General features: G+C 32.6%; 1 protein-coding gene across 1 annotated transcript; it reads left to right on the plus strand.

Moving 5' to 3' along the window:
* The first annotated feature begins 320 nt into the window (after window positions 1-320).
* LOC122601130 (AUGMIN subunit 8-like) lies at window positions 321-5,576 on the plus strand. Its single transcript, XM_043773898.1, has 7 exons — window positions 321-1,937; window positions 2,412-2,531; window positions 3,330-3,338; window positions 3,445-3,561; window positions 3,637-3,726; window positions 4,329-4,436; window positions 5,293-5,576. Exons 1-7 carry the CDS (start codon window positions 321-323, stop codon window positions 5,356-5,358), a joined length of 2,127 nt encoding a protein of 708 aa, XP_043629833.1. The 3' UTR covers window positions 5,359-5,576.
* Window positions 5,577-12,515: the final 6,939 nt, after the last annotated feature.

Consider the following 12,515-nt stretch of genomic DNA (forward strand, 5'->3'; position numbering starts at 1 on the left):
TAATACAAACTTGAGTTTTTATTTGAAATTCTTTTAAATTTAATTGTTAATTTTTTGGTGGTATGATATCAAGTGTTGTTCCTATTTTGGTAGATAGAGATACATGATCCACTTTTGATGCAGGTCTTATTTTAGTTACACTTGCCAATATGTTTCACAATCTAATTAATATGTGAATATATGACATCAAGGCAATGGAAATACTGTTAGTTTGTAAAGTCATACGAGTAATAAGTTTTTTGTTGAAAATGCTGGTTGTTCATACAAAACGAGCTAGGCAAAACTGCAGGTATCGATATGGTGGGATTTGAGCAGTATTCATGGATGTAAATGAATTAGACGAATCACCAGACAAGCCAAGACCAGCATCAAATGTGGCTGAAAGCAATGATGGAACGAGTCGTCATGTTAGCAAGTCAAAATCGTCATGGGGTTTATCCACTGCTGTCCATAGTGTAGGATTTGTTGCCAAAAAGGTGGTAAATAATGGATTGACAGATTCCTTATGGCATTCAAGAAAGGGCGGTTCAAGTGCCTCTGATGAGGAGACTGCAAAGTTGCCTGTCTTAAGTAATACTACAGATGAAAGAGAAAAGGATCCATCTGAGATTTCCAAAAATCTTGATGCCTCACCTAATAATCGAGGGCCTAGTGCTGCAGATGTTAGCACAACAGGTTCCAGAGATATTGACCCCTCAGAAGATTTAAAACCTACTGGTAACCTACATGTTAGCACAACTGGGCCTAATATTATTGATCAGTCAGAGAGCACGAAACGTGTAAAACCAGTTAAATATCAGCATCGATGGCCTAGTACGACAGCTTCTAATTATGTTGGTCAATCAGGAGGCATAAAACCTCGAGAGAGCTCACATGCTAAACTAGTTCATCAACACCGATGGCCTAGCAGAACAAGTTCTCATGCTGTTGATCAGTCAGAGAATATAAAATCTCGAGATGGATCACATGCTAGGCTAGTTAATCAACATCGGTGGCCTGGAACAGTGAATTCTAATGTTTTAAGTAAAGGTATCAAACAGCCCGATGAAGCTATTAAGCTGGCGCCCAATGTCAGAAAAGCGTCTTTGCCCAATTACGCTAGTAAGCCTGCACTAGATTCTTCAAGTGATGCTACAAATATATCATCATCATCATCATCATTTGTTTCGAATAATAGATTGAAAATTGACGACTCTATTCAAGCCCAACCATCTTCACCTGCTAGTAGAGAGGTCAATGATACCCCTGCAACAAGAGGCCTTAGCCCTACCCCCTCTTCCGGAAGGGATAATGCTCTAAAAGTTGATCCACCCACTGTTTCTGAAGAGGCGGACCTTTCGAATTCAACTAAAGAGGTTGACCCTTCTCTAGTTACAAGAGGAGTAACCACTTCCCTTACACCCAGGGCGAGAGGGGCGAGTCCTATACCTCCGTCTAGATCATCTAGTCCTCCACATGACTTTCATACCCCCATGCCATCTAGCCCAAGGGAACTTTCCAATTTAGATACAGTTTCTATCTCTACCGAGAGTGGCCATTCTCCTAACAATGAGATTGGTCATACCTCGACTGCAGAGGTAAGCCCTACCGATACTACTAGAGATTTAAGCCCTGGCTCCTCCTCCGATGGAACGACAAACCCCACTCACATTGCTACTTCTGTCAGAGGGGTTAGTCCTCTTCCCACTAAAGGGTTTAGTCACCGTGTTAGAGGCGTCATTCCCTCTCTAACAAAGCCATCTAGTACAAAACACTTCTTGAAATCAAATGTATTTTCAATTTTCTCAAAGATCACTGATGTTAGAAAGGAAAAGAATGTTTCAAATCACATAGAAGATTCTAAATATCTGGAACTACTTCACAATATACAATTGCAATGGCAGTTTGCTAATGCGAGGGCAGAAGCTGCATTTGATCTTCGAAGAGTGACTGCTGAGGTATGGGTCTCACCATCTATAGATTGCCTTCTTCTCGTTCTTGTTGTTCATGGATTAAACTTCTTTGACGTGTTGCACAAAATTTCTCTTAAAAATTTAAGCTCTCAACATATTCACATTTTAATGTATATGAAGTGAATAAGGCCCTTATGAAATACAAAGGAAACATAAATATCCTTTTTTATTAATGTGGGGTATCTAAATTGTATCAATGAACCGAAAGGAGTTTAAAGTTCAGCTTCTCACATTCAGGGGAACATCAAAATGGGCCAAAAAAGAAACTTAAATATGGAAACCAAACGAGAAAGATGAAATATTATCACTACCTTTTACAATGCCGGGTACTTTAAATTGCCATAAGTTGGCATGTGCATGTTCACTATATATAAGAAATTTTGTATTTTTGATGCGTCTAGTTTTTCATACATTTGATAGCAATTTGAGATGACATAGATATTATATTTCATAATGCAGAAATCTTTATTTGATGCATGGAGAACTATTTTAGGACTTCGGGATTCTATAGCTGCAAAGAAAGTTGATAGCGTCTTGTTGATATTACAGCTAAAGCTCCATGCCATTTTACACCGGCAAGTAATGCATTTTCGTCATTCTTCTAGTTATTAAAATTATATGAGAGGAATAGATGGTATATTGATATATTTAATCTCAACTTTATCTCATGATCTAGTATACAATTTTTTTTTCCTTGAAGATTTAAGTATACAATGTTTTAATTAAAATGACAGAAAAGTTGAATATCATGTTAACAAATTGCTAGATAGTGTTCATTTTGCACATGAATCATGTCTTAATTTAAATATTTGAGCTTATGGTCACTAGCACCAATCATAACACATCTAAGAAAGTCTAACTTGTATTTAGCTTCTCCTGATACTAATTAAAAAGTTTTTAATTTGTCGTTGGGAAAATTGATGATGATAGTTGTATAAGAAGTAAAAATGATGTATCAGTTCAAGTTCTGATCTATCCTAAAAGCCTAAAAGGAAGTAGATTGAATTAGCCAAATGGCTTCATAGTACAGATAATGCACAAAAGCTCTCCACTCCTGCTTTTCAAAAGTGAAATTAACTGAAAAGGATACTTTCTGTACACATATAAGACGCACTATATATATTAAAGGTTAAAATTTTTGGTCAAAGTGTTAAGGGCGAACCACAGTCGTTAGACTTGCAACAAAGAAATCCCATTTTCAACCGAACATGTTCTGACCCGTTACCCAACCTCCTTGATCTGCCCATTTGTGCAATATCTTAAATGAAGTGTTTTTGCTCTTTGTTATTCCTTCCATGGTCTGGTGTTGGAATTAGTTGTAATAATTCACCATTAATAATTTACATGTCTTTTTTGTAACATTACTCACATTTCTGATGTGAACTGGTAATAACTACTTCTTGCTCTAGTCATTAAGTTTTAATTTATTTAATTTTCTTTTATATACTAAAAGTATAGTTATTGTATTTCGCTTTGGCATCTTGTCCTTCAGATGGCATTTATTGATGAGTGGGCGTCAATTCGAAAAGAGTATGAATCTGCTTTATCTGTAACCACCAACGATCTACAAGCAAGAAGTCTTTCGGTTCCTCTTATTGGAGGGGTTAAGGTATGTCATCTACTAAAGGTTTCTTAGTTTATTTCACATATTGAATAACATTCAATTACAATATAAAACCCATAGGCAGATATTAAAGATTTGAAGCTGGTTGTTTTCTCTACTGTCCAAGTACTACAGGCAACGACATCCCGTATACAGTCTACACTATCAAAGGTGAGATTTTCTCGTCTGCTTCATATGTATTAGGTCTTGATTGTTGATGTAAGTATAGTCATTAGATCATAGAATCAGGTCTATAACGTAAAACGTATTCTCTGGTCCATCAAGAGAAGTAAAAATAGATCCATTTCTTACTAGTATAAAAGGGCCAGAAGCTAGGTGAGTAACGGGTCAAAACTAGTTCAGGTTGAAACAAGTCATTTCTCATTATTGTTTGCAATAGGACCTGCCAAAATTTTCTTCTTCATTTCTAATAGATAAGGTATGTACTGATCATAAACCCTCAAAGAAAATGATTTGGAGCAGAACACATTAAAAATGGGATTTGCTGACTTCATCCTTTTTGACCCGTTCCTCTGTTAATTAATACTTGTATTGAATCATTACGACTTGTTTGATACGAAATAGAACCCAAATCAACCCATTCCCAAGTATATGCTGTGTAATTGCCACCTCTAATATGTATCTTTGCATATTCGGAGTGATACTTCGCATCATCTACTCGATAGAAAAACTTTATATCAAAGATATTTATCTATTTTATAATTTCTGATAATATGGTCTATCTGCTTTATTCAATTTTTGGCTTGTTTCAGTTGGACAAAACACATTTCTTGGCTTCTCAACTTGCCAATATTGCATTACATGAAAGAGCTCTTCTTGATGAATGTGAAATCTTTTTGGCTTCTACAGCTCCTTTACAGGTAAGAATATTCTTGTTTGGAGTTGGAATATTACATTATGTTAAAAATATTTAATCTGACTCTTTTACTTTTTGGCTAACTATATGAAGAGCATGTCATCGGCTAGTTAGATTGATCGGAAAAGTATAGTAATGCTTATAAAAATCTAAACATCGCCATCAGTTAGAGGAAATCAACGGGCAAAGGCATCGCTATAAATATTTTGAATGATTAACTAATGGATGGTCTAAATGGAATTTTACTATGAACGGACATGTTGCTTTTGTTTTGCATCCTCTAAAAAAGAAGTTCTTCCATTCGTTATCGGTAGGACCATTTAGAAGTAGGTATGGAGAGAGTGGAGACTACCCATCTATATGTCTTTAACTGTAATGAAATGATCGTAGATCATTTTCTGTTTGGCCTCTGTAGATGGTTATGATATGTTCTCCGGATAACATTATTAGGTTATCATCATGAAGATATTAGCCAAATAACTAGATGTGATAAGTTTGGCTCAATTAGGGTGACAAGGGTCAACTCCAGGTAACGTTTCGCTTCTAATGGGTGAAATTGGCGAAGTGTAAAAGGGCTTGCTTTAAAAACACGATTTAGAATGGTTAAACAGTTATAAAGACTCCCCAAGTGTAATTAAACCTTTCAAATCATTTTAATAAAGGCAAGGACTAGTGAAACAAGATAACTTCACTTTTGGTGTAAAGACTGAGCCAACCAATGGCACCCATTACACCTAGACCGGCTACACAACTTGCAATTCCAGCCTTGCTACATTTCAGCAAATGTGCTTTCATATAACTAATAACTTGATTTATTCTGAAGTTGTTAACGGTGAATTATCCGCTCTGGTTTATTGCAGATGGAGGAATGCAGCCTTAGGAGCTATCTCATACAGGCAAGTCGAACAAGCATGAACGAACAATGAATTACCTTAGGAGATTGAGCAATGTTTAGTTGAACGAAGCGTTTCTAACTTATGACTCCTCATTGACATTACCAATGCTAACTTATGGATTAATCTGGTTATGCCCAAGTAGTTAGAATATGTTTAGTTTAACCAACTTAGAAGATGAATCTAATGTATTGTTGAGTAATTACCGATGCTGCATATTTACTGATGTTTTAGGGAAAAAAGATTAATTGCTTACTCATTTCTTTGTTTTGTACATTACTATGCGAAAAGCTTTTTTCAGGAGTTGTGAATAATTTTCCATTTTTACAGTATGTGAATCCTAATGTGTGCCATTACCACTTTTGTAAATGTTAAGTTATATATCAACCAAATTGTAAAAACTCAACAAACTAAAATAACAATCAAGGGCAAAATTGACAGACCAAAAATGACTGTCTCATCAGAATGTACATAGTCTCTCATTTATTTATTTATTTTTAACAGCGAATTAGTAGTTAATAGTTATCAGTTAACATTCGAGACACCACAATGACATCCAATTGGGTAGTATGCGGTGCTCGAACCACGCATGCCTGGGATGAAACCCAGGACTCTCGAAAACCCCCCTAATAATCCATTCTTACAAATGTATGAAGTGGTATATAAACCCTAATGGATATCCTTAAGGTCTAAGACCTTACCTATGGACCACTAATCCTTAAGAATGTACATAGTTACACTACTCACATTATGGGGTTGGGGTGAACGAGATATTTGGGTAAATTTCGAACATGTGAATTCCATGTTAAATATTCGGGATAGTTTGGAAGTATAGGTATGAATGTATGCTGATAATTTGTCGTTAATATATAGAAATTATATGATAGATATGATATGTGTATGTTTGTCTCTATATGCATGTTAATTAGAAAAGAACAACATCCTAACAAAAAAAACATAACGTCCACCAACACATGCAAACGATTCGCTTGTCGATCATACACAGCTGGACCGATACTGACTGCTCCGTTCCACTATAGCTAGCTAGCTAGTTGAAATGCATGTCGTTTTTTCTCTTTAGGTAAGCCTTTTATTCAAAATTCCTCAAGTAGTCAATTATGTTCGATCGGTCGAGTCCATTGACACAGCCTCACATTTCGAGTCACATTATAGGTAGTAATCAAACAAAGCAAAGTTCGTCTCTCGTAACGAATTAATGTGACCCGCAAACAAGATACATGGGACCTGGTCCAAGCTAGACTCAAACCTGAATATAACTATACATCAGTAATCAATACCAAGTAGTTTGCTTACCGACATGGCGACATGTGAAGTTAGTGGTCTATTTTTATCTTATAGCGGTTTCTATCTCTTTTTCATTCAAATGTAGTAGATTTTATCTTTTACTATATAAATTTTTCTTAACCTTAGACATATATAAGACCTCTCCCAACGATGCCTGACGGCCGTGTCACGGGTGTGCCACGGTGTGACACCGTTGGTTAGGCCGTGTATTCATCGTGTCAGCAAATAACATTTCCTCGTGAAGAACATGTGGTGACGAAGTCACGAGAATTGCGTTCCAATCTTTTATTTTGTATCTATGTTTTCCAAATGTTTTCTATTTCTTTTTTTAACAATATTTTTGTATATCATGATATTGTTTGTGGCTTTCTGCAATTCAAGATATCATTTGGAAGCTTGTAGTGTTGGCAAAATACTCTCAGGCATGTAAAATATATCTCATGCATATTCATCTCTCTCTCTCTCTATATATATATAGATTTTACTACTTCACATCTTATGCATTTATATCTGTATATAGATATAGATTGTTTCAGCTAATTTCATTTAGAAACATCGTTATTTATTTTCTTTTTAAAGAGCTCCAGTATATTATTTCATTTCCGATACAAAATTTACTACAATGTTTAAATAAACAAATAGTTAAACTCCATCACTCGCTAAGAAAATTGGACAAACCTACTCGAAACTTCGTTTCCATCACCTGGTAATTCTTCATTTGCACCGCAAACAAGTAACTTGTCTCCCAGCGGTTTTGCATCTTTCGCCGGCGTTAATCCATTATAACAATCATTTTATAATCCATCAGGATATGAGTCTGTCCAGCCACAATTTTATATTGTAGAACAGTAATCCGTTGGTGGCGGTAGATGCGTTAAGTGGTGTAGGTATTTAATATAAAGATATTTGATTTAAAAGAGTAATAGATATAAAAGATAATTGAATGATTGTGTAAGTTAACTCATTAAGGGTAACAGGGTAATTTTGTATGTCCAAAAAATCTTAATTTTTCAACATAGGGACATAATTTTTGGGGAAATGTTAGGTAAAATTTGCAAACCTATCTTAGATAAGCATGGTGGGATTATGTAAAATTCCGGGAGAGGTTATGTAAAATTCAGGGTTGGCTATGTATGTTTATTAAATTCAAAGGTTTAATTTGTAACTTTTTTTTTAAGTGACAGTACCTAACCTTAGGTAAAATCTGCAGTACAGATCTTTTTTCTATAATTTTTATATAGTAGTATAGAAGTATATATAAATTGCATTTGTTATCATGTTTGTTGTCTTTTTAACGTTAGCCACCAAAAACACTAAATGTTAATGGCAAGTGGTGCGCATAAGTTGAAAACCTTCAAAAATTTATATAAACACTCAAAACTCGTTACGCTCCTCACATCACATAATGACACAGTCATTGCCAATAAGGTTTGGTGTAGTGGTCTAGACAAGAGATTGAGACCCTTCAATTTTTTTCTAAAAGTCTCACGTTCGGGCATTGGGTGAAACGAGCGACAACTCTGAGCATCGAATGCGAAAGGGGGAATAAGTTTCTAAATTCTGATTTATCTATATACGAGAGAAAGATATTTGCACGTTGCGGCGGTGACGGAGGTGATGACAGGGTGGTGATATAATGGCGGTGGCATCAGTGGTGGTGATGGGTGATCTACCGGACGGACAACACCCTTAGCCGTATGAGTTCTGCACGCCCTCGGATTTAAAAATTCGTCAAAATTATATCGAATGATCTCTCTAATGAAAGAGCAAGAAATTTTAGGAACACCCAAATAATTTTTTATAATTTATCGACGTACGGTTTTTAAAATAAAAAATTTTGAATTAGTTAGAGGAATAAAATGATTTATGGATGAAAGAAAAAAATGAGTGGTTGAGATTTGAGGATAGAGAGAGTATTATAGTTATTTTAGATAAATATAGAATAGATAAGAGAGAAATTTTTTAGGAATGTAAATGTTGAAATTTAAAATTTTAGACAGAGACTATTTGCTTTATAATATAATATAGAAGTATAGATCTCATCTGAGAATAGAGCTGACATATCGTGTCTGACATGACACGATAAGACACGAACATGATAAGGTTAAACACGAACACGACACGATAGCTAATCGTGTCAGTTTTTCCAAACATGAACACGACACGATTTATAACAGGTTACACGATAAGAGACCTGTTAAGAGACTTGTTAAAAGTTACACGATAAGGGATCTGATAACGTATCTTATCATGTCTTATCGTGTCTTAACATGTCCTTAACGTGTCTTTAACATGTCTTTAACGTGTCTTTAATAGGTCTTTAACGTGTCTTTAACATGTCCATATATATATACTATTTGCCTTATCGTGTCATATCGTGTCTTAACATGTTAAGGCCAAACACGAAACACGAAAAAACCAGGTCGTGTCGTGTCGTGCTAACAGGTCCGTATCGGAAATTGTCAGGTCTATCTAAGAACTCTTTGAATTTGAATTAAAATAACCATGAGAAACTTTAATTATAACTTGATGTTCATACATGAATGATATATGTGAATAAACTCTTACAGATATATACATAGATAATAGTTATGTTCATATGTGAACAGATTTCATATGAATCTTACCATATATATATATATATATATATATATATATATACAGGGTAAAGTTATTTTGAGAATCTTTTTTTTGCGAGAACATTTGAGAACTTTTCAAATCAAGCCCAACCGATGATTATTCTTTACATGAAAATTGTTTTTTTGACTGTTTTTTGAATAACTTATGTGTAATTTTGAAGTTTATAATTGTGTGGAGTCATAGATTATCATCAGTTATACAATTATGTGGAGATTTGGATTCTTGATCACATGTGCACGAATATTGCTATGATCACATGTATGCAAGTTGATCACATGTAATCATAGCAATATTCGTGCACATGTGATCAAGAATCCAAATCTCCACATAATCCTATAACGGATGATAATCCATACCTCCACACAATTATAAACTTCAAAATTACACATAAGTTATTCAGAAAATAATCAAAAAACAATATTTATGTAAAGAATAGTCATCGGTTGGGCTTGATTTGAAAAATTTTTGCAAAAAAAAAAGTTCTCAAAATAACTTTTCAATATATATATATATATATATATATATAGGGAAAAGGTTATTTTTGGAACCCCTAAAAAAGCAAGAACCTTTAGGAACCTTTTTCCATCAATATTTATAAGGGTAATATTGTAATTTTATAATTGACTAATTAAATTTTTAAAAAATAAAGAAAATATAACTTTTTATGCACATGTGATCACCATTATGACTCTTAATGCACATGTAATCACCAATATGATTATTATGCACATGTGATCACCTACAAATTTTATGAAACATTGTTTACATAATACTAGCATCCATGTGCTGCTGGCACCATTCATACATACGTAATCAACAACCAACCTCATAAAATATTCATTGGTAAATTAATTCATTACAAAATATTTGCATACATATGTTCATATGTTCATGCACATATGATCAACAACTAATCTTATAAAACATTCATTTATATTATAGTTGCACACATATGCTCAAAGCAATATAGTGTATATGTACATGTTATCGGTAACTAAATACTAAAAAATATTCTTTTACAACATACTCGCACATATATATGCAAGCAACATTAATCAAGCATATATATCAAGTATGCTTATATCCCCAATCACATCTTCATCTTTACAATCCATGTTAAATCGGTGGTTTTACTCATTATATATATATATATATATATATATATATATATATATATATGGCTACTATGGTCAAAAGAAAAAAATAAGTTTGTCTTTAATCTCAACCTTTTAAAATAAACTAAAAAATTAATCCTCGCCATTGAAAATAAAAACTAATCTAGGCAACTTAGTAATTACCCTCAAGTTTTTGCTTTTAAACATAAATGCTCCGTTATCATATGAAAGAAAGTTTGACTAATTGAAATGAAAATAATTAAATATTTTTGTCATGGAAAGTAAAGAAAGCATCCATATTTATTTTTTTTTTGAATATCTGGAAATCATCAATATAATCTGCAAAGCCGAAGTTATTTATAAAATATCTAAGTTATTATAGTTGAGTTATTTATTTCATTGGTGTATTGTATAATTTAAAAATTTATAAAAAGGATACAATTTATCATAATTGAAAATAAGTTTTTAATAGTAGGATAGTACGTCATTTTAAATAAAAAATTGAGCAACAAAAAATGTTAATCATTGTGTTTACTTGAACGTATTGTAAAAAAAAGCCCATTTAGTTTATTATATTTATCAAATTAAAATTCTTTTGAACAAGTTTCGCCAAAATATTTAAACATTGACTTTATATTATTATGAAAAATCCATATAAATCTGAGTTTCGAGTTGCCAGGTTAAATGGATTGTTGGGTTGATTTCAGATCAAACATGTTATATGTCATTTGGGTTATGGGTTGTGTTGGTAGGTTGATTTTAAGTCAAATGGTTTGTGGGTTGTAAGTTGTCGAGTTTACGGGTCAAATGGTTGACGGGTTGACTTATAGATTATTTATAAATAATTAATCATAATTGAAAAGATGGTTTTTAGATTAACATAGTATGCCATCATAAAAGAATGAGCAACAGAAAATGTTAATCAATGTGTTTACGTTAACCTATTGTAATAAAAAATAAAAATTTGTTTAGCTTATTATGTTTATCAAATGAAAAAACTCTCTTGAAGAAGTTTGCATTTTGAAAAGAATTTTCAGATATGATTTTTTTTAATGAAAAATTCAAAAATTTGGATTAGCTGGTTGTCTTGTCGAGTTTTATATTGACGGGTCAAATAAATTGGTGAGTTGATTTTTAAGTCAAACGGGTCATTTAGGTTGTGGGTTGGTGGGTCGATTTTAGTTCAAATGGGTTGTGGGTTGTGAGAAATTATGTATATAGGGTAACACTCTAGTGAAAATGCTTTTAAAATAAGACGGTGAGAACAGTTAAAAACATCATTTTGATGCATTAAAAGTCCATTAAACTAACATAGTGCATTACTAACTATCATTTATTTAAGTGTTTAACAACACATTGATCCGTCAAAATCGAAAAAAACACGTTTTTTGTTTTGTGCATCCATCTTGGATGCATATTCTCAAAATGATGCATCCAACAAAAAACGTGATTTTTTTTTTATTTTAACGGATCAATATGTTGTTAAACACTTAAATAATGATAATTATTTATGCACTATGTCAGTTTTTATGGAATTTTAATGTATCAAAATGTAGTTTTTAAGTGTTCTCATTTGTTCTTATTTTAATTTGGTTCTCATTTGATAGCCACTCTATGAGAAATTATAATTATATATATATATATATATATATCTATATACATAATAAAACAATAGTTATCCTGACTTTTTAAAGCCATCCACCTCAAATTAAAATTATCTCTAAACATGCCACATAGGATTTATCCTACGTGGCACCTCCAAATTTTTTTCACACTAATAGATTTTCATTAAATAATATACTTCGTAATATAATTATACATATATTTTAAATATGACATATAGAAATAGCATATATATATAATTTATATTTATATAAATCAAACATATATAAAAAATCACGACTAACATTGTATGACATTTTTTTAACTTTTTTATTTTAATTATAAATACTTCATAATTCATGACTCATAATCCATGATATTTTATTACCTTTTCTTTCTTTTTTTTTTCTTTTTTTATTTACTATATATACACTTCATAATCAAACTATATATATTACGTTCAACACGTACACCTCAAATTACATAGCCTCTTATAATAATCTATCTATACATATATTATGTTTTACA

Source organism: Erigeron canadensis, chromosome 5, assembly GCF_010389155.1.
Source record: "Erigeron canadensis isolate Cc75 chromosome 5, C_canadensis_v1, whole genome shotgun sequence".
NCBI classification, from domain to species: Eukaryota; Viridiplantae; Streptophyta; class Magnoliopsida; order Asterales; family Asteraceae; genus Erigeron; species Erigeron canadensis.